The 24033-nt window shown below is 39.7% G+C and overlaps 1 protein-coding gene across 3 annotated transcripts in view; it reads left to right on the forward strand.

Moving 5' to 3' along the window:
* The window catches only part of stxbp6 (syntaxin binding protein 6 (amisyn)), a 353461-nt gene that overhangs the window by 291766 nt on the left and 37662 nt on the right, over nt 1-24033 (forward strand). The window contains exons 5-6 of one of the 3 annotated variants that reach the window (XM_073040089.1): nt 7244-7401; nt 14875-15093. In XM_073040089.1, the coding sequence (XP_072896190.1) occupies nt 7244-7401; nt 14875-14958 (242 nt within the window). In that variant the 3' untranslated portion in view covers nt 14959-15093. Of the gene's footprint in view, nt 1-7243; nt 7402-14874; nt 15116-24033 lie in introns of those variants that run through there. The other 2 variants (XM_073040087.1, XM_073040088.1) reach the window with 2 other exon arrangements.

A 24033-nucleotide genomic window follows, 5' to 3' on the forward strand; every position in this document is an offset into this window, starting at 1 on the left:
TATCCTCCAACAGTGCAACCCTCTCTTGGTACTCTATTGGTATCAATGAAGTTTGGATATCAAGCCCCTGGAAAGGCTTACAAACTGTGTGCCTGTATCAAACGTGAAAGTTTAGCAACCAAGCAACAGCTGACACCTAATGTTAATTGCTATCTGAATGGGTTTTTGTATTTTTCATATTTACATCTCAAATTTTTTAAAGCAATTTTATCTGGTATTTTAATAAGCATCCTGGAATAATGCTAATGAAGCCCTGGTACATTAAAATTTCCTGTGACAATGAGACAGCTGTTCTGATTGAACAAAGCTTCATTGATATTGCCTTAAATTATTTAATGGTATTTAATATCTAAATGTTATTACATAGTACAAATTTAAGTGGCTGTCTATTGAAGCTGAATGGTGGATCCTATCACTTCGTATTTTTAAAGATGAATTTTTGGAATAATTTTTCACAGTCAACTTATTTTGAACAACTTGATGGTATCTCATAAATTGGATGGGAAAGGGGCGTCAGCACTTGCAACTTAGAAAGATACTGCATTGCCTATGAAATGGATAAGCCAGCAGAAAGCTTTTGTATTTGAATCTGTTTACCTCTACGTGAAATATGTATGGATTTGGATTAATTTTCTTTACTTGTGTTGCTTTGCAATTTGAATCCAGACTAGCCTCACAGTCTTGCATTCCACTGAATACTTTTTTAATATAAAATAAATCGGATCAGCAGACTAAATGAGAAGCATTCAAGATAGTTGCTGTCCCATGTCATCAGCTGACTTAATCCATAAAGGTGCTACAGTGCGGAAATTGGTATCTGTACACCTGGGATAAGGAGAAGAAAATAATAATGTATTGTTAGAATCTATCTTGCTTAGTGACACAGCCTCCTAAGAAGAATGGAGCTGCCATGCCATTGGAGGCATATAAATGATCTTTACCTATGTAATAATCTATACCTATGTAATGTACAGAAAAGACTTCTGGAGCTCACCAAAATCCTAGAAAGGGGAAAAGCTCCTTTGAGAGGAGAGTGGACAAAATAGAGAAATGAATTGTTATAAAATAAAATTTGGTGTGGAATCTGGTCTGTGGACAATGAGCTGTCTCAAACTTGTATTCACGGCTTACATACTATAATAGGTTACAGAACTTTGGGCAGCATTGCCAACAACCATGCATTACTTCTCCATGAGCTTAACACATTCTATGCGCGTTTTGAAAGGAAGGAAATGGGTATGTCAAGCTGACAGTCTGCTGTGTACCTGAATCTACAGCCATTGTCGCAGGTGTTAGATCAGAGTAGATTCATTTACTAACCACAAGTCCATCGAAACATACAGTGAAATGTGTTGTTTGTGTTACCAACCAACGCAATCTGAGGATTTGCTGGGGGTAGCTCCGCAACTATCACTACACATGCAGGCACCGGCATAGTATGCCCACAATATTCAATAGAACAACACACAGTCAGCATACAACAGCAAAACAGACCCTTCCCCATCCTCACCCCACAGACACAGATTGACTTCAACCCCAGGACACGACATCTTCAGGTAACTGGCCTTCAGACCGTGGACCCAGGCGAGCAGACAACGGGTCTCTGACATGCGATCTCACCAACCTAGGAGCTTCGACCCAGGACTCAGTCTTCTAGAGGGTTAACCTGTGGAAAGCATTAGGCCTGGATTGTATCTCCAAAAAAAAAATAAAAGGTAGTGTCCCTAGCCATGTCCTTATATCCTGTACGGATCAGCTAGCAAGGGTATTTGCATTCATTTTTGATCTCTTCCTGCTTCAGGTTGTGGATCCCTCCTACTTTAAGGAGACCACTATCATCCTGGTACCATAACGCATCTAAAATACTACAGCCCAATGGTTATGACATCCACCATCATAAAGTACATCCGTGGGTTAGTCATGGCTTGCATCAACACTAGCTTTCCAGGCAACCTCAAGCCACTGTAATTTGTCAACTGCTGGAACAGGTCTGTGGAGGATGCCATCTCCCTGGTCCTACGCTCATTTCAGGAGCATCAAAACAGTAAAGACACCTACATCAAATTTACTGACTACAGTACTGCGTTCATTACTATCATTCCAAGCAAGCACATCACTGAATTCTGGACCATAGGAGTCACTGCTTTCCTCATTAACTGGATTCTTGACTTCAATCCCAATAGACCATAATTAGTAAGGATAGGAAGCAACACCTCACTGTGTTTATCCTAAACACAAGGTTGTGTCCTCAGCCTCCTATTGCTGTACTCTCATGACTGCGTGGCAAGATTCTGCTCTAACTCTATCTGCAGGTACTGTATTCAAATTATATCACTTTAGTGGGAAGCATCTCAAATAACGATGAGTCAAGAACAGGAAGTAGATGGAGAGCTTAGTGATATAGCATCATGACAGCAACCTTTCCCTCAATGTCAACAAAACAAAAGAACTGGTCTTTGACTTCAGGAAGGGGGCAGTAAACATGTTCCTGTCTACATCGAAGGTGTTGAGGTCAAGAACAATTAAATTGTTAGATGTGAACATCACCAATAGCCTGTCATGGTCCAGCCACGCTGATGTCATGGCCAACAAAGCTCACAAATCCTTTTACTTCCTCAGGAGGCTAAAGAGGTTCATCGACCCATACCAATTTTTATCCATGCACCATAGAAAGCAGTCTGTCTGGATACCTAATGGTTTGGTATGGCAACTGTTCTGCACACGACCACAAAAAATTGCAGAGTTGTGGACACAGTTCAAGCATCACAGAAACCATCCTCCCCTCTATGGATGTTGTCCAGAGGTCTCATTGCTTCAGTAAAGCAGCCAGTATGATCAAAGACCCCACCCACCACTGACATTTTCTCTTCTCCCCTCTCCCATCAGGCGGAAGATACAAAAGCCTGTAAGCACGTACCATGAGGCTCAAAGACAGCTTCTCTTTCACTTGAGTGGAGCTATTGTATGACAAAATAGACTCCAGGCCATACAATCTATGTCATTCTGATCCTGCATTTTGTCATTTACTCGCATTGCACTTTTCTGATGTCATTTACAATTTATTCTGCATTGTTATTGTTTTACCTATTCTAGCTCAATGCACTGTGTAATGACTTGATCTGTATGAACAGTCTGCAAGGCAAGTTTCTTACTCTATCTTGGTACATGTGACAATAAAAAAAACAACCAAACTGTGGTGAACTACATATACCTGTCTGGATACGCCCCCCCACTGACTGCTCCTGTGGCTCCTCCCACTGACCCCGGTATAAAGGCGATTGGAGTCACAGTTTCAGCCTCAGTCTCCAGGATGTTGTGTGGTGGTCAATTGCTGCTTGTTCTTTCTTCCAGCCAATAAAAGCCTATATCTCGCCTCACGTCTCCGAGAGTTATTGATGGTGCATCACAAACCAAATACTGATGCATCATTTTCAAGTGGTCCTGAAAGAGGAAGAAGGGAGTCGTAGGGATTGTGAGCATGCAGCAGCTGCAGAATGAATGGAAAATTCTTTATTAGCATACTGCTTTGTAATAGAAAAAAATGTCCAAGTTGCTTTTCAGAAGCATAACCTAACAAGAAAATTAGCCATGTTCCTGAGTGTGGAGCTGAATACTTCGAAAGCTTTCTAACCGTGAAGCTGTGTGTTGCAAAAGAGCACATTAATAGTTTTAAGATAACTAATTGGGCAGTTCCTAGCTTGTGTTGTCATTATACATACAGTACTTACCATAAGTGCTGGTTGCCAAAGAATTGTTGCTATTAGGCAGAGAGGAAAAATAGGTTATCATTAGTCCTTAATGTAACAAGGAAGAAATTGATCTTTCCACATGCAAAGCTCAGGCTCAGTTCGTCATCACATGGGCTGCATTTTCCACTTAATCAGTAGATTTCTAATTCAAGCCACTTTGCTAAAATTAAACATTGTTTTTGGTTTTATAGCTTAAAGTGTCTAAAATTGCTATATTATTTCTTTGCAAAAAAAATTACCGAATCAAACTTGAACATTTTAATGTAGTTATAGAGTAATGATTTTGCAAATTTAAAATTTTACATTTGATGTCTTGGTCATGCCTGCAAATAAATTTATTTTAGATACCAAATTAACATGGCTAAAGTTAGTTAATCTGACAGTGTAATTATCAAATCACCTTTATTGTTAATAACATGAGCAGTTGAAATTGCAGACAGTATGTTAATCATTCATGTGGATATCACTATTCTTGCTAAATCTTTTCATGTTAATAGGCTTAAATTTAGAGATTACTGCTTATCACAATTGTATTGGCATAATCACACTTTATTATGCCAAGGGAGGGCACAATTTTTAAAAATCTGATTAAATAAAGAATGATTTAAGATAGATCAAATGGTTTTCGACCTTCCAAGTTATGTTGTGATAATCCATTATTAACTCAATATATTTAAAACATATGATGAAAATTGTTCGTGAATATCTTCCTTCACTTAAGAAATCCATTGAAAATCTTCACATAGGAGGATGGTAAGCTGTTTGGAAAAGTCTTTTATCTGATTTACAGCTTGTAGATCAGCGCTGCTTGGTGTATTATTGTCACATGCATTGAGATACAGTGAAAAAGTTTGCTTTACATGATATCTAAAAAGATCATATGATACATAAGTAATTGAGGTAATACAAAAGGAAATACAACAACAGAATAATGTCACAGGGAAAGCACAATGCAGGCAAACAAAGATGATGCGTGGGCCATGATGAAATGGACTGAAGTCAAGAGAGCATCCATAAGAGAGGAGCAAAAATTGGGCTATTCAGCCTATCAAGCCTGCTCTGCCAATCTATCATGGTTAATTAATTATCCCTCTCTACCCTATTCTCCTGTCTTCTCCTCATAACCTTTGATGCCCCGACTAAACAAGAACCTATCAACCTTCACTTTAAATATTTTCATTGACTTGGTCTCCACAGCCATCTGTGGCAATGAATTCCACAGATTCACTATCCTCTGGTTAAAGAAGTTCCTCCTCATCTCCTTTCTAAATGGACCTCCCTCTATTCTGAGGCTGAGCCCTCTAGTCCTCGGCTCACCAACTACAGGAAACTTCCTCTCCACATCTGTTCTACCTAAGCCTTTCAATATTTGATATTTGATTCAATATTTCAATATTTTCAATGAAATTTCCCCCATACTTATAAATTCCGGTGTATATGGGCTCAAAGCTCATGTGTTAGCCTTTTCATTTCTGGATCATTCTCGTGAACCTCCTCCTGACTCTCCAATGCCAGTACATCTTTTCTTAGATAAAGTGCCCAAAACTGCTCACAATGGTCCAAGTGCAGTCTGACCAACACCTTATAAAGCCTCAGCATTACATCCTTGCTGTTGTACTCTAGTTCTCTCAAAATGAATGTTAACATTGCATTTGCTATCTTTACCACTGACTCAACCTGCAAGTTAATCTTTAGGGAATTCAGCACAAGAACTCCCAAGTCCTTTTGCATCTCAGATTTTTTGGATTTTTTCCCAATTTAGAAAATAGTCTAGGCTTTTATTTCTTCTACAAAAGTGCATGACCATACATATCCATAGACTATATTCCATTTGCCACTTCTTTGCCCATTCTCCCAATTAGTCTTAAGTCCTTTTGTAGACTTCCTGCTTCTTCAACACGACTGAACCTGCCCCTTCATCTATCTTCGTTTCATCCACTAACTTGGCCACAAAGTCATCAATTCTGTCATCTAAATCATTGACATAAAACATGTAAAGAAGCAGTCCCAACACTGACCCCTGTGGAACACTACTAGTCACCAGCTACCCCTCTATTCCCACTAATTATTAATGTACAACAGTCCGTTCAAGAGTCTTATATGTTAATGATGAACAGCGGAATAGAATCCGTCCTTGAGCCTAGCATTATGTCTTCTGCCCAATGCAATGGGGGGGGGGAGGAGAAGAGAGAATGTCTGGAGAGGGTGGGGGTCTTTGATCGTGTCACCTGCGTCGTGTATTCCCAAGACAGAAGGGAGTGTAGGTAGACTCGGAGATTGAGCTGGTTTTCTTGATAAACTGTGCTGTTCACAATTCTCCAATGTTTTGTGGTCTTTGGCCTACCATGTTGTGTTGCATCTGGATAGGATACTTCCTGTGGTGCATCAGTAAAAATTGGAGAGAGTCAAGCAGGATCAGCTGAGTTATACCTTAGTGGCCTTCGGAAGTAGTGGTCCTGATATGCTTTCTTGGTCATAGACTCAAAGTGGTTGGACCATGATAAATTATTGTTGATATTTATACTTAGGAACTTGAAGTTCTGAACCACCCCCAGCTCAAAATCAATAACATACACAGTAGCATGCATTCTGCCCTGCTTCCTGAAAATCAATGACCAGCTCTTTTATTTTGCTGATATTGAGGGTAAGTTTCTTAACAACTTACTCCTTAGCTCTGTATCACCTCCCTGTATTCTGTTGCATCACCTTTTGTCAGTGTCTCTGTTATTCAGATCTGTCCAGATCTTGCTACCAGCATCCTTTCGTTGTTGAAATGATTTGACATTGGAACTAGTTTATAGAAGCAGGATCATTGCCCGTCTTCCAGTCCATTCAGTCCTCTAATCCCAATTCAAATGGAGTTCAGATAGGGCATGAGAATGGGATTGACAAACTAATCAGCCAGTAACCACTGTTGAGTGTCGGACAAAAATCGATGGAATACTGAAAACCTTTAATCATGTCACATCTCATCCTATCACTGTTCCAGGGAACACAAGCACTAGAGAAGACAGTTGTAGCCAATCATGGAAGAGCTCTTATAAGTATGTCAAGATCAAACTTGAATGGAGGATAATATGAGTTGGTACTTGGCTGGAAATAATTGAGAATTGATGGTAATATAGTCTAGGATTAATGTAGCACTCTGAAGTTTGCATCAGAGCTGAATCCCTACATTTTGGGAATATGTCATATTCTTCCATTCATTTTTGTGACTGCTGTGTTTTGGGCAATTTTTTTGCCCATTTAGATATTGTATTTTGAAAATTCCTTGGGATGGTTGTTAACATTTCATACAATATTGAGTCATTGTTGTATTTCTGCCTTTTGCCTTCCACATTTTAGTTTTCATTCACTGACAATTGCAGTGTTCACTCAATTGCACTTGCGACTTTGTTACACTAAATGATAAAGTAATGATTCTCTTGTAGCTGGCTCATTGTTAAACTAAACAGTCAATCTAATTTTATTGTAAAATCCTCTTCTCTCCTCAGGGAACAGTATCTTACATTCAGCTGCAGACAGTGTTACTAGTGCAGTTCAAAAAGCCAGCCAAGCCTTGAATGAGCGGGGTGAGAGGTTAGGCCGAGCCGAAGAAAGAACGGCAGAGATGATGAACAGCTCCCAGCAATTTGCTGAAACTGCACACAAGGTGAGTGATCTTCATTTCATTCTTTCCATGAAACTTCTGAAATTTGGGTAACTAGAATATCATCATCGTGGAAGAAAGAAATGATTAATTTTGACTTTAAGTTTTTCAGTTTTTATTTTGGTCGCCACTGAGCCATTTTCACACTAATCCTATTTTGCTTTAATAAATTAAGAAGCTGTTTCAATTCACTTTGGCATCTAATTACAGGGACATACACTTTATTGTTTTAAAGTGTGCCAAATTGGCCATTTATTGCCCTGATTCGGGGTAGCTATCATGCAGCTGCTCAGTAGAATTCAGATCCATGCCTTGAGTTTTGCTGTAACTATGCACAAAGCATTTACAAAGTAAACGCATTTCTGAACATTGATATCCCTGCTTCATTGTGTATACCTTTAAGAACTTACCACAAAAATCCAAATTTGTACTCATCAATATTAATACCGTATAACTGAAGAGTGTCACCATTCCAGTCAGTTTCCATCAATCTTCATTAGAAATAGTGGAAATAAAAGTTTCATGTTCTTACAGAGTTAAAATGTGTATTTGCACCATGTTTCACTTCACTTACACGCTCCTGTCCTCGCTGAAAACTGGATTAAACATTTATTTTCTTTTAGACAGTTCGTATGAGTGTACTTGTGTCAGGACACTGGAGTAGGGATCCAATCACAGACCCAGTACTGTGCACACAGTGATACTGAGTAACAAATCCCAAGGTACAAACAAAGTTGGCATCAAAGTTCAGGCAGAGATCAAAACATCCAGAGAAATTCAAAAACCAGAATTGGGAAACAGGGAGAGTCGATATTCAGACAGTACAGATGCGAATGCTGGAAAGGCTTAGGAAAACTCACTGGCACAATCTGGCAACAAACAGGTGAAAACACAGGACTTGAACTACAGTGAGCACAATGAGACACAGGTGGCAGCAGTACAGGTAATAATGAGAAACAGATGAGACATGGAGTACTTAGTAATACAGGGGCTGGAGTAGAGCAGGAGCGGGGACAGGAGCACATGGCAATACAAAACCACAGACTGAGAGCTAGGGGGAAATCACACAAAAAGACAGTTCAACTGGAGGTACTGACAGTTCCCCCCCCCCCCCCAAACAGACACCTCCTGGTGTTACAGCAGGTAGAGCTGGGTGCTGCTGCTGGAAGTCCCTGATGAGAGAGGGATCCAGGATGTTACAAGCGGGGACCCAGTAATTCCCACTGGGCAGCCAACTCGGAATTTGACCAAGATGGAGACTACTCGCCGTTGGACGCCCCTCTCCAGAGAAGCAGGTATGAGGTATGAGAGTAAGTGGCGTCGAGGAGGGCTGGACAGGGGTCACGCTCACCAGTACTCCTCGTCCTGCTGGTGAATGCTTGGCTTTTACTGGGCAGGTGGAGATGAAGTGATCTGGTTGGCTACAGTACAGACAGGAACAGGTACTGATTCTTCTTTGACTTTCAGTCAGCGTCAGGCGGCTACAGTCAACTTTCATGGTTTCAGGCTCTGGAATGGGAATTGTAGATGGGGCAAATGACAGGGCAGTGTAGACTGACGAGGAGCTTGGAACTCACCCTGGGACCCTCTGGAACCCCTTCTTCTTTGACGCAGCTGAAGGCAGATATCAATGTGGATGGCCAAATCTACCAGGGCTTCAAAGGTGACAGGAAGGTCCCGGGTGACCAGCTCATCTTTGATGTCTTTGAAGAGGCCATTCACAAAGGTGTTGTACTATGCCTCAGAGTTCCAGCCACTGGAGACGGCTAGGGTCTGGAACTCTATGGCGTAATCTGACACAGATCTGTGCCCCTGGTGCACGTGCAGCATTCCACGGGCAGCCTCTCTCCCATGTTTGGAGTGATCAAACACTTTTCTCATCTCCTCAGAAAACTACTGCAGAAAGGGGAGCCTGCTTCCCAGACGGCTGTTCCCCATTCTCTTGCCCGACCAGACAGTTGGGTGATGCTGAAGGCTACCTTAGCTTGATCAGTCAGAAATGTTGTTGGTTGCAAATCAAAAATGAGGGTGACTGGGAAAGAAAAGAGCAGCAGGTACCAGGCTCACCTGAGTACTTTTCTGGAGGAGGCTGATGGGGCTCTTGGATGGAAGGAGCATGCAAGTACACGGAGGGCAGGGTGGAAGATGCAGTTGCAGAATGTTGATGGGCGCTCTGGGACAGCTGGAGTGACTGAGACTGGGCCAGAAGATCGGCTACATTGGCAGAAAGCAACTCCGCTGCCCTGAACACAGAGTCCAGCTGGTTCTGGTGTCTCCCCAGCATCACTCCCTGTTGTTCCAGGGCAGTTCTCAGATGACCAGAGTCTGTTGGATCCATTCAGGCCAGATTGTACTGTTAGGACACTGGAGCAGGGATCCAATCGCAGACCAAGTACTGTGACCACCGTGATATTAATTGAGTAACAAATCCTAAGGTGCAAACAAAGTCAGCGTCAAAGTTCAGGCAGAGATTAAAACATTCAGAGAAATCCAAAAACCAGAATCAGGAAACAGGCAGAGTCAATATTCAGACAGATATGAATGCTGGAAAGGCTGAGGAAAATTCACTGGCACGATCTCACAACAATGGTATATGGAGGAATTTAAGGTGAGGGGTTATATGGGAGGCAGGGTTTAAGGGGTTGGCACAGCATTGTGGGCCTAAGGGCCTGTGCTGTGCTGTACTGTTCTATGTTCAAAGAGGTGAAAACTCAGGACTGAAATACACTGAGCAATAAACAGAAAAACAGATGCTAGCTGGAGCACAACAAGACACAGGTGGCAGCAATACAGGTAAAAATGAGAAACAGATGAGAGATGGAGTACTTAGTAATACAGGGACAGGAGCAAGTGGCAATACAAAACCACGGACTGACAGCTAGGGGGAAACACATAAAAAGAGTTCAACTGGAGGTACTGACAACTTGATTCCCTTTATGAACTTAATTTGTTAAAATAAAAACTAAATACCTTATAGTTATGACACATAAACCCCAATCCCACAGGCTTTGTCGGTTTTTCTCATGTTGATCTAAGTGTGAGCATATGCCTGTTTCTTGTGAAAATAATATAGGTTTTCACAGTATTAATGTAGATTAACACTGCCTGTAATTTAGTAATTATCAGTAATTCAGTGAACTGCCTGGCTAGACTGTTATGAACTGCAGCTGTCTAATTGCTTTTGGTGCTGAAACCATGTTCTCTAGGGGTTTTCATCCCTTTCTAACAGCCTCACATGAACAAATTATACCACATTTTAGCCTCTGAATCCTTCCAGATCTAGTGTACTCCAAGTAACAAAGAGTCCTTAATTAAGCCCTGATTTGTGTTTATGGAGAAGCATCAACATGTGTTGTCATTCATTAAGGTCCTGCTTCTTGTCTTTCCAACATGGCCTTTCTGAATAGTAGATGTTCAGGCTTGTTGGAGGGGAGGCAGGAAGATACTACCAGGTTGCTGATCAATGAGCTGAGAAAACAGCAAGGAAGCCTGTAGTTACTTTTTTTTATGTGGACAAGGCATAGCTTGAAACTTTGAAGGAAAGAAATAAGATGGATGTTCAACGGAACATAATGCAAAAGCAGTGTAACACCAGGGGATGTCATGAAAAGTAAAAGAAACCATAAGGAAACTTAATCTTTGGAATGTTTACTTTTAACTAGCATTGGCTGCCACCTAGTGTAGAAAATGCCCTGCCAATTAATGCATTCACAGAGTCAAGCAGTTTATTATATTAATCATTACTAATTATATCTGAATTCCATGTTTCTTAAAAACCTGTCAAAATCACATTAAAACTATGCTAAGTTTTATATGTGTATGGACAATAACTGTGCGCGTAACCAGAAACAATTTCATTTTAAACCTGTTGAATTTCTCCACTGTTTTGTACACTGATCCAGATTTCAGCATCTGTGGTCTTTTGTGTTTCCACTTCCATATTCATTTTTGTCACCAAAATGATCACACATCCCTTTACCAGAATGCTCTCTTGCTTACACAGCAGAATAGAACAGGGCAACTAAAGGGATCCACTTTTGTTTGGACAGGCTACGTCAACTTATTGAAAGGCACATGCTAAAGGTTCAGTTGTTGTTCAGACCAAACATCAGATATCAGATTGGGGTAGGGGGGCAGGGGGAAATACAATCTAAGTGACTTTGACCATGGAACAATTGTTAGTGCCAGACTGGGTGGTTTGAGTATCTCAGAACTGCTAATCTCACACACAGCAGTCTCCAGAGTATACAGAAAATGGTGCAAAAAAACCCCAAAAAACATCCATTGTGCAGCAGTTCTGTGGGCAAAAATGCCTTAGTAATGAGAAAGGTCAGAGGAAAATAATCAGACTGGTTCAAGCTGACTCAGGAAGGTGACAGTAACTCAAATAGCCACACTTTACAACAGTGGCGTGCAGAAGAGCATCTCCTAACTTATAATACATTGAACCTTTAATTGAATGGGGTACAACAGCAAAAGACCATGATCATGCACTCAGTGGCCTCTTTATTAGGTACAGGAGATAGTTAACAAAGTAGTCACTGAGTTTACAAGCTTGGTAATGTTAAATTGCAATTATTTCAATCTACAGTTTCCTTCAGTCTTGATAGAGGATTGATGATTTCTGTATATTTCCATTTGACATATGGGAGAAGATCTTGTTGAGTTATCCAAATCACTGGATATTTTTGAGGTAATTTAAAGAAGATGGAGAACAACATGCGGCTGCATTTGGATTTGCATTTGCAGAATACTATGTCATGAGAGCCTGTCAATAAACTTTAATGTTTTCTTCCTCCCCTGTAATATGAATTCTCTTGAGGTTACTTCAGCAGAAGCAGATCATTATACTTAAAATATAACCTTTCTGCTATTATACTTAAGAAGTGTAGCTGTCGTTTTATATTCCCTATTGTTTAGCCTGAATGGTTTTGATGAAGCAAAACCAATTGCTGAGCGTATTATATTTAATGAAAGCCCTTGCCTACTTTTGTGCAATTTCTGTTTGTTTTTATTTTGCTATTTCAATATCTTCTCCCTTCAAATATGTTGCAATGTTCCCTGGATAGAGGAGTGGGTAGATGATGTACTCCCTGAGCTCTTCGTTAAACAGCTATCAAGTGTGTAGAAACAGGCGGTGAGTCATCTGCCTATTTTGACTCCCCCTTTTTTATGCAGCAAAATCTTCAGCCAAAGCTTAGTAACATTCTCTGTCCGTGTCCCAGTTTGTAAACTCATCGATCCCATTCACTGTTATTGTACCATTACCTTGCCAACAGTCTACTCCAAACTTCTAATATGTTGGATGTTTTTCCTCAATGCACTAAACACTTTTGTATGTTTTTGCCTTTAATTTCAGTTCATTTCTCCTCTTAGTAATTTAGATTATAATCAAGAAATGAAAGTTGAAATGTGAGAAATCCACAGCAAGTCAGGTAGCATATGTGGAGGGAAAATTGGTCTGTTGCCTGTCATCAGATAAATTATATTGATGAAAAGTTATCCTCCATAAACATTCTCTCTGCATAGATTTAGCAGGCTTGCTGAATGTTTACACCATTTTCTATTTTATTTCAAATCTTAAGCAAATGTGCTCTTGATTTTCAATAACAAAGTGTAAGTCTGTTGAATTTAACTGCAAATCAGAAAAAAAATTAAAGGGCGTGGAAGAAAAATGAATGTCTGTTTGAAAGCTTGATTTCACCAGTGACATTGATGAATGGATCTGCACCTTAGATTTGACATCAAACATATGTTTCTGTTTACAACTTTAATTTCTTCCTTGTTTCACTGGGTCTGGATCATTGTTATGCGGACACAAGTACAAAAATTTTTCGGTAGGTTTCAATGAGATCCCTCATCGTTCTAAACTTCAGTGACTACAGTTTCAGATCCATCAAATATTCATCATACATTAACTCTACCAACCCAACTGCAATGTTAACCTTTCAGGAATACTGCACTTGGACTTGCAAGTCCCTTTGCATCTCTGATTCCTGAATTTGTTACCTGCTTAGAAAATAGCCTATGTCTTTATTCCCTATACCAAAGTACATGACCTTATACTTCCCTATAGCTGTATTCCATCTGCCAGTTCTTTGCCCTTTCTTCTGGTCTGTCCAGATCCTTCTGCCAACTTCCTACTTCTTTAACACTACCTGCTCCTCTACCTATATTTATCTCTTCTGCAAACTTGGTCATCAATTCTGTCATCCAGATTATTAGCATACAACATAAAAAGTAAGGAATGTAACACTGATCCCTGTGGAACACCACTAGTCACTGGCAGCCAAGCAGAAAGGCATCCTTTATTCCCACTCATTGCCATCTTCCCATCTTCTGTCCATGCTAGTAGCTTTCCTGTAATACCATGGGCTGTTATCTTGTTAAGCAGCCTTACGTGCAGCATTTTGTTAAAGGCCTTCTGAAAATCCAAGTAAACAACATCCACTCACTCTCCTTCATCCATTCTACCTATTATTTCCTCAAAAAATTCTAACGTATTTGCTAGGCAAGATCTCCACTTAAGTAAACTATGCTAACTTTGGCCTATTTTACTATGTGCCTCTAACAACCCCAAAACATCGTCCTTAATAATGGACTCTTAACTTCTTGTCAACCACGGAGTCAGATTAACTGCCCTTTAATTTCAAGTCGTTTATCTCCCACCCTTCTTAAAGAGTGGAGTGATATTTGGGACTTTCCACTCATTTGGAACCATTCCAGAATCTAAAGATTCTTGAAAGTTCACTACCTAATTATTTTTTTAAACCTTCTATGATCGATCTAGTTTTTAAATAATGTGATAGATTGGGTATTAAATGCTTCCAGGATTTGTTTGTTGGAGGAAGTCTCTTTTCATTTGAGCAATTGTCAGCTAAATATAGCTTACTAAAAACCCACCTTTTTTGATATCTACAAATTAGAGACTTTCTGCTATCTCAATTATATACATTTCTTAAAAGTACCGATAAGAAATTATTAGATGTAATTTCTCATTTGAAACCTTTTCATAATGATTCAATATCCAATATTTATGGTATGTTGCTGGGAATGAGAAATGCTCCATTAGACAAAATTAAAAATCTCTGGGAACAAGATTTACAGACTTCAATTTCTGAGGAAACTTGGAATGAAATTTTTAAATTGGTTAACACTTCATCGTTATGTGCCCACCACTCCCTCCTACAATTTAAAGTGGTCCATAGGGCCCACATGACCAAAGATAAGCTATCTCATTTTTATTCAGATATATCTCCCTGTTGTGATAGATTGGAGAAGCTTTGCTAATTCATATTTTTTGGACATGTCCGAGTCTTGAAAAATACTGGAAGGAAGTATTCCAAACTTTCTCTGTACTTTTCAAAGTACATTTTAAGCCTAACCCTTTGACTGCCTTATTCGGTATTGTTGGAGGAAAAAATATTATTTTGGAGACATCTGATATGCACATTTTGCCTTTTATTTCTCTTACAGCTAGGAGGGTGCTCTTGCTTAAGTGGAAGAATATCGTTCCGCCTACTCACGCTCAATGGTTATGTGATGTTATGTCAGGCTTAAATTTAGAGAAGATCCGTTGTTCAATTTCTGAATCTAGCCAAGAATTTCAAACATTGTGTGGACCATTTTTGAACTATTTTCAAAATCTTTAATTTGCTGTTAAAGTCCGGATGTTGGCTAATAACGTATTTCACTATATGATAAGGGTTTTTTCCCCTTTTTTCTTTCTTTACCAAACAGCTTTGATTTTGGTAGCGGGCTTAGATTCTTTTTTTTTATATAATAAAATTATCACATTTCAATATTTTGATTTAATTTAATTTACATGAATATAACAAGTGTGGTTCAAATATAATGTATTTGGTCTTATTTTATCTTCTTGTACTCTGTATTCTACTATGTAGAAATTAATGAAAATATTGAAAGTTCACTACTAATGCCTCTACAATCTCTTTCAAAACCTGGGATATAGTCAATCTGGTCCTTGTGTCTTTCTACCTCTCAGACCTTTTAGCTTCCCTAGCAACTTCACCTTAGTAAGAGCAACTACATTCATTTCTGTCCCCAACACTCTCAAAATTCTGGCATGCTGCTACTTCATTTCATCCAGCATTTCCTTGTGCTAGATTGCTACTTCTCCAGCATCATTTTCCAGCAGTCTGATGTCAACTCTTGGCCCTCTTTTACCCTTTATATGTCTGGGAAAAAACACTTATTTTCTTCTTTTACAGGCTAGCTTACCTTTATATTACACCTTTTCTCTCCTTTGGCTTTTTTTAAATTGCCTTCTGTTGGCTTTTAAAAGCTTAACAATCTTCTAGCTTCCCACTAATTTTTGCTATGCTGTATGTCCTCTTTGCTTTTATGCATTGCTGCTCTACTGTCATCCCTGCTAGTCCCCCCTTCCAAATAACTTTGGCCAGCTCCTCTCTCATGCCTGTGTAGTTGCCTTTACTTAAATACCAATACATCTTGTTTTTAGTTTCTTCCTCTCAAACTGCTAGGTAAGTTCTATTACGAACACTGGCTCCTGAAGGTTCCTTTACCTTAAACCTATTAATCATATTTGGTCTATTGCACAATACCCAAACCATAACTGCCTTTTCTGTACACAGGCTATTGTAAAAAGCTATCTTGTAGACATTCCATATATTCCTTCTCTTGGGATCCAGTGCCAACCTTGTTTTCCCAATCTGCCTGTATACTGAATCCCATATCTCCCATTGTAGTCTGTACATCACATCCTGGCTACTGTTTGGAGTCTTGTATATAACTCCATTCAGGGTCTTTTACTTTGCAGTTCCTCAAATCCACCCACAAGGATTTTTCATCTTCTGATCCTATGTCACTTCTTTCAAAGGATTTGATATCTTTTTTACCAACATAACCTCCCACAATCTCTGCCTACCTAACTACCTGCATGTCCTTTGCTTACGATGTGTTTCCTTGAATGTTAAGCTCCCTGCTGTGATCTTCTTTCAACCATGACTCTGTGATGATCACAGCATCATACCTGCCAATTCCTAGCTGCGCTGCAAGATTATCTACCTCATTTTTAAACTATGTGCATTCAAAATAACACCTTCAGTCCTGTATTCACCACCTTTCTTTTCAATTGTGTCTCAATGTTGCCAGAAGATGTCACTTCATGTCTCTTTTGAGATGTTTATTGCAAAAAATTCTCTTTCCTTTTGAGCTGTAATGTGCTGAAATGTAAATTAGTTATTTGTGTAGCAAGTTGTGTACAGCTTAGACAACTACCGAATCATCCTGACATTATTTATGAAATGCCATGAGCAAAGCAGTGAGTCTTTTGATGCTCCTCCATGGAGTGTTTCCACTGAAAACATATCTGAGTAAGAAAAAAAAATGTTGAAAGTAGGCTCTTAAGTCATTAATGTGCGAAACCAAAAAATATTGACTGCTTGTTTTGATTGTGCAGACCTTTTGCATTTTGGTTCAGATGAGATGATGTCCCAAGAACTGATATAATTATAACCAACCAGTACACTATCACTTTATAATTCAGGGAATTAGGTTTGTGACTTTAATTTTAAACTAGTGCAGTGATGTGGCGAGCCTCTGTAACTATTAATTTTGGCCCACTGAAACCAGTTGAAAAGCTGACAAGATAATTTTCCAATATCACTTCCCCTCAAACCTCGTACTTTGCAGTGTAACAAATAGAAGTTTTGGTTGCTTTGGAATGTGGAGTCTTGTTGATTTGCTAACAGAATCTGAGGATTAGTGGTGAGCGGTAAAAGTGAGAAGAGAGAGATCAATAGCGCTAGCTGCTGTGGGGATATTGGAGAAAGAGTTTGGTGATATACTACATTCAGTGTTCGTTGCAGATTTGATGAATGCTTAGTGCAGCATTTACACTTGGGCTGCAGGGATGATGCTGAGTTTCACTTTAATTAACCATCCCACTCCTACTGTGACTCCTTTTTCTGTGGCCTTCTGTACTGTTACAGTTAGGCTGTAAGCAAGGTAGAGGGACAATGTTTTATCTTCCTACTGGGCACATCGCAGCCTGCAGGGATCAGTATAGGATTCTCCAACATTCACACACACATTCATATACAGTTTGTATAAGAACTGACCATTTTAACATGCAGTCCTTTGTTTATTTTATTTACATATTCTCATCTGCTAACCCTTCCCAACAGGGCAAACTAGAGTATTTAACAGACTACATAATGTTAGCTGTAATTTACATGGACAAACTTAATATGATCTTAACAGCTTAATAATTTCATCCTATTAGAGAAATTCCCACTGATCCACCCTTCATCTTCTCTCACCTTCTCTGCTACCTAGATTAACTCTCTTCTCAGTTCAGTGAAGAACCCCAGGCATGAAATGTTAACTCTTTTGCCTCAGATTCATCTGATTTGCTCAGTTTTTTTAATTGTTTTTGTTGTGACAAAGTAAAAACTGCAGATATTAGAATTCTCAAATAAAGCAAAAATTACTGGAAACACTCAGCAGGTCAGGTCAGGTCTATGGAAAGGAACAGTTAATATTTCAAGTCCGAGACCTTTTGTCAGACCTGAGAAAAGAAGCAAATTAAGGTGTAAAGAAGGTTGGGAAGGGGATTTCTCTGATGGGGTAAAAATGGAATAATCATGGGAATAAGCTATAAATAAGGATATCTGGTCATTAGGTGAGTGGAAACAGGGTGATATCCTAAATCCTAAATTTAGGATTCTTAATTCTTATAAATCCTAAGTAACATTCATACAACTACATCAGGTAAATTTGAGGCTGGCTTGTAAACAAATATGGTCTAGACCTTCTTAATTGGCTAAAGCTCACTAGCACCTTGGGGAGTTGAGAATCCACTTGGATTCAGTGGGCAACGTGTAGTAAGACAGCTGCTGCCTAAGAAGTGCCAGTGGTGGCCACGTTAAGGCAAAGGCCTGTGGTCTTGCCTTGTTTTGCCTGATCTTACCTTGATGACCATTTATCTAGGTCACAAGTGGCAGCCATTTATTTGGGACAGCACTTAAAGAACAAAACCTAATTGAGAAAATAGCCAGGATTCCCTTCATTTATTTGGGACTGTTTGTGCCAAAGGGTCTCGGCCCAAAACATCAACTGTACTTGTTCCATAGATGCTGCCTGGCCTGCTGAGTTCCTCCAGTGTTTTGTGTGTGTTACTTGGATGTCCAGCATCTGCAGATTTTCTCTTTTGTGTGATTGTCTTTTTTTTATACCTTTTTAAACTATTTCCATAAAACCAACTAATTGGAGCAGCTGCTTAATTGGATCAAAATGTACTGGCCCCTATGTGTCCCAATTAATCAAAATGCACTGTACACCACAAACTTAGAAACAGAGTAGAAATGGAAACAAATGAAAGGTTATGTTAAACTGTTAATTAAACTGCAGACTGCGAGGCCACATAGTTTGATTTCCACCCCTTGTGATTTATGAGATTGACATGTACGTACAGTGTCAGAGTTTTGACTTGAAACTAACAATTTCTGATGATATTCTCACCTCTGAACATCAAAATTACTGACATTTGCACTTAATTTATCTTTCAGATGCTCTGTCTGTGAAAGAAGCATTTCTATCAGGGTTTGAGCGAAAGAAACCACTTTACCAGACAAAATTAGTGGATTTTCCCTTTATCTTTAAGATTTTCTGCCATGAGCTCATCTATCTCACTCACTTCTCTTATCTCTCTGGCTGCAATCCTGGTAACCACATATGTTGTGCAGTAGTAATCCTAAAGTCCTCTGGCAGCATTTTAAGAAGAAATATTCTAGTGACACTATCTGTTTTGTGAGGAAGAGAGACGTGTAGAATGGTTTTGTGTCTTGTGTTTATTTTAGTTTGCTGCCCAAGTTTCACAAAGGATCAACTAGGATAGATCACCAAGTATATAATTTTGGCAGAAACTGTGACATCTATTATTTGTACTTTGTTAAATCTCAAGTGATTACCAGTTTCTCATGAAATCAGAAGAAGTCTGACATGATGTGCACGTTAGAAATCCTCAATGGAAATTCATGCTTCAGTGTCCTGATTATGCATGACTTCATGGGCAAGGATCTGTGCTATAAAGGGAACCATAAAACATAACAGTAAAATAAAAAGCAACTTACTACTTCCCACCACTAGAGTAGTGACTGTATTCCTGCTCAGGGCCTCATTCACCCAGAGGCTTCCCAGCAGACCTTGCTCCATTTGCTGGAAACTGTCATCCAGCAGAGGTTGTCTGCTTAATGATCTGCTTCTCTGGCAGTGATTGGTGATCAGCTCCAGCTGGGAGTCAGCCAGTATACCTGTATTTTAGCTTTTGTGCCTTACATCATCTTTAGGCCATACAAACTAGTTACTGTTTTGTTAACCTGCCATACCATATTCAACTATGTTCAGAAGGGCACCCAGCCCTTCTTTCCCTGCACCATCCTTAAAACTGTAAAATTATCTCAGTGTTCATTTCAAAATTCATGACTTTCCATTTCCCATGTCTACCTTCATTTGCATCCATCTCACTTGCCCCTTAGCACCTAGGGTTGATGACTATTTGTCACACTTCCTACAAATATTTCTCACTCAGCTTTGGATCATCAACATGGTTGGAAGTCATACTTGGTCATCTCATCCAGCCCCTCAAAACAAATTTCTGTGATTCTTGGAGCATTCTTGCACTCTACCAAATGAAACCCTGAACATAGGGTACTTCTCCCTTGTTCTTCTGATCCTGAACAAATCCTCATTCATTGGTCATGGTGGACCCAGCCAACTACGTAGGTTTACTGCCTGGACTTGCCTTTTAAGGGTTCAGAGTTCTGATTGACTTCACTGTCCACTCACAAGAGGCAGCTAGCAAGGCAGAGCCGTCTTCAGGCAGCATTCATACCTCAGGCAACTTTCTACTCAGGACCAGCTCCGGGAAGACCATTGTCAGTATTTCACAATAAAGATTTGGTTATAGAATAGAAGTGTAGAGTACAGCATAGGATCAGGCCATTTGGCTGACACTAATCCCTCCTACCTACACCATGTCCATATCCCTCCATCTTTCTTATATCCATGTGCCTTTCCAAACATCTCTTAAAAGCCACTAATGTATTTGCCTTTACTACCATACCAAGCAGCACATTCCAGGCATCCATGACTCTCTGAGTCAAAAACTTACCCCTCACATCCCCGTTTAACCTAGCCCCTCTCACCTTCAATGTATGCTCTCTGGAATTAGACATTTCAACCATGGGAAACAGATACTCTCTATCCATTCTATCTATGCCTCTCAGAATCTTGTAAACATCAATCAGATCTCCCCTCAGCCTCCTTGGCTCCAGAGAAAAACAACCCAAGTTTATCCAGACTCTCATGATAGCACATGCCCTCTAAACCAAGCAGCATCCTAGTAAACCTCTTCTATGCCCTCTCCAAAGCCTCAACATTCTTCCTGTAGTGGAGCGACACGAACTGTACCCAGTACTCCAGATGGCCTTACCAGTGTTTTATAAAGTTCCAAATGTAACCTCCTGACTTTTGAACTCAGTGCCTCGACTAATGAAAGCAAGCATTCTGTAAGCCTTCTTAACCACCTTATCGACCTGTGTAGCTACTTTCAAGGGGCTAATATCTTGGATCTCAGATCTCTCTGCTCAGCACTGTTAAGGACCTTGCCCTTCACAGTGTACTGTCTCCTTGTATTTGCCCTACTGAGGTGCAACACCTCACATTTGTCTGGGTTAAACTCCATCTGCCATTTCTCAGCCCATATCATGCTGTATTCCTTGCCAGTCTTCTACACTATCACCAATTCCACCAATCTTGCTATCATCTGGATATTTACTAACCCACCCATCTGCATTTTCATCCAGGTCATTTATATGACAGCAGAGATCCTAGCACAGATCCCTGCGGAACTTCACTAATTACAGACCTCGAGCTCGAATAAGTCCCTTCAAGCACTATTCTCTGTCATATATGTGCAAGCCAGTTCTGAATCCAAGCAGCCAATTCATCGTTGATCCCATGCATCGTAATCCTCTGGATTAGCCTCCCATAAGGGATATTGTCAAACACCTTACTAAAATCCATGTAGGCAACATCCGCTGCCCTACCCTCAACAATCTCATCACGTTGTCAAAAAACTCAATCAGGTCTAAAACATAAAGTAAATATAAATACCTTCTGTACATTTATATTAATGTTTAAAGACCTTAAATAAAAGCAAGGTATTAAAAACACATAGCCAACATAAAATCACTTAAGCATTTACCTGAACTTTTCATTTGCACCCTGGAGCTGGAAGTATTTCTAGCCTACCAAACGGCCATCAGTCCCCCACTCCTAATTCAAGATCAGCTCTGGCAACAGAGCACAAGACAAGGGATGCCAAAGCCTGACCTTGAGCATTGATGGATGTTTGAGCTCTATTGAGTTACAAACATTTACAGAACTGCTAACTCTCCCTATCCCTGCAGTTCTGATGCTGTGTGTTCTATGCTTGAGTAACACCTTACTAAATGCTTGATTCCACAGTAATTGTTTTTCTATTCTAAAGAAGGTTAAAGCTCTGAGCATTAAGCAGGGAATACAGCAGGAAGCAGTGAAAAAAATTGTCACGTTCTGACTGAACATGTTATTAACATCATGTGGTTTCACATATTCAAAATAAGAGCTTTTAAGATGCAACACATCTTACTGTGATCTTGGACTGCTGATATCCCTTTCTTACCCCAAGCTGCTGACTCAAACAGACTGTTATTGATGGGCATGATGGCATAACGAAAATGCAATAAAATGATAATTATTGTGATGGGCATACAGATGCAGTTTCTGAACTGAGGTGTATTAAAATGTCTTTTATTTTGGATTGTAAGGGGACATACAAAATTGGTCCCAAAGGATCACATTTAGAACTGTATCTGTATCTGATAAACACAAGAGATTCTGCATATGCTGGAAATTCAGAGTAACACAAGCAAAATGCTGGATGAACTCAGCAGCTCAGGTAGCATCAATAGAAAGGAATAAACATGTAACATTTCTAGTTGAAGCCCTTTATCATGATTGAAATGAAAGGGGGAAGAAGCAAGAATGCGAAGATGAGGTGAGGGAAAGGATTACAAGCTAGAAGATGATGGGTGAAGACAAGTGGATGAGGAAAGAGGATGAAGTGAGAGGCTTGGAGGAGATTGGTGGAAAAGGTAAAGGGCTGAAGAAGAAGGAATCTGACTGGAGAGGAGAGTGGACCATAGGAGAAAGGGAAGGAGAGAGGGGCACCAGGGAATGATATAGGAAAAGAGTTATGAGGGGAGCCAGAGTGGGGAGTGGAAGAAGAGGGAAAGAGAAGGGGGAAAGATTACTGGAAGTTAAAGAAATTGATGCTCAAGCCTTTAAGTTGGAGGTTACCCAGATGGAATATAAAGTGTTGTTCCTCCAACCTGAGATTGGCCTCATCATGGCAGTAGAGATGGTAATCAACTGACATGTCTGAACAGGAGTGGGGGGGGGGGGGTTGTATTTTAATCATTGGCCACTGGAAAATTCTGCTTGTTGGCTGTTCATGAATCCAGGAGTTTCAAGACTTAGCAGAAGATAGTCCTATTTGTAATAGTTATCCTGTTCAATCCAAAGTTCAACTTTGATAACATGAAGACAGAAAGCTATACTATTGCTGCTGTACACATGCAGAAATTAATCTGTGCCAACTCATTCTTATATATGTATTGTTTTCCAGTTGATCTCAGCAGCAGAATAGAACCATGATGAACAGTTTCAGAAGACCAAGTGTACCTGACCTAATGATGTCATGTTTCTATTTTTAAACTGTAACCAGCCAGAGGAATTAAGATATGATGCTCAGAGTACGGGGAAATAACTGAATGACTAAAGTGAAAGTGAAATTAAAAAATACAGGACTTGGGGGCTGCATTCTCACCCTTGCAATCAGAATAATGGATTATGAGGCATGCAAACAATATATGACTTTTGGCTCTGCAGTTTGTAATCCTAAAATAAGTCCTGCCTTTTACAGAACCCAAGGGAGTGTTATGCTATCTGTGGGCCTCAGTGAGAGTGAAATTTTCAGTGGTGGATGTTAACTGGAGTAGTCAGTGTCTGAAAAATCTCAGCATGACTCCCCTGCGCCCTGCAGTATATCTTACATTAAATGATCTGAGTCTTTGTTTTACTGTTTTAAAGGAAGTTGTGGTGGGATGATAATGTGTTTTATAAAGTATTACTCAAGATGATAACTAATATGTTGTCACAGATTAAAGACTGGTTCATAGACAGAAGAACAGGTTAGTTTGATGGGGAAGATTATTAACGTAGCTCCACAAGGCTCTGTGCTAAGAACAAAGGTATTTACAATTTGTATGGCACTTTGATGAGGGAATTGAGTATTATATCCAAATTGGTTGACAATACAAACTAGATGGGAAAGTAAGTTATGAAGAAGGTGCAGAGAAATGGGCTAGTTAGGTAATTATGCAAAATGGTGGGTGGTATAGTAATATGGATCAATGAAAATTAGGTACTTTGACAGGTAAAACGGAAAAGTAAACCTTTTTTTTGGAATTAGTTAATGTACTACGAGATTTGTGTATCCATGTATAGAAAACGAAGTTCACACTGGAAGAGCAAACATATACAAAG

Source organism: Hemitrygon akajei, chromosome 3 (genome assembly GCF_048418815.1).
Source record: "Hemitrygon akajei chromosome 3, sHemAka1.3, whole genome shotgun sequence".
NCBI classification, from domain to species: domain Eukaryota; kingdom Metazoa; phylum Chordata; class Chondrichthyes; order Myliobatiformes; family Dasyatidae; genus Hemitrygon; species Hemitrygon akajei.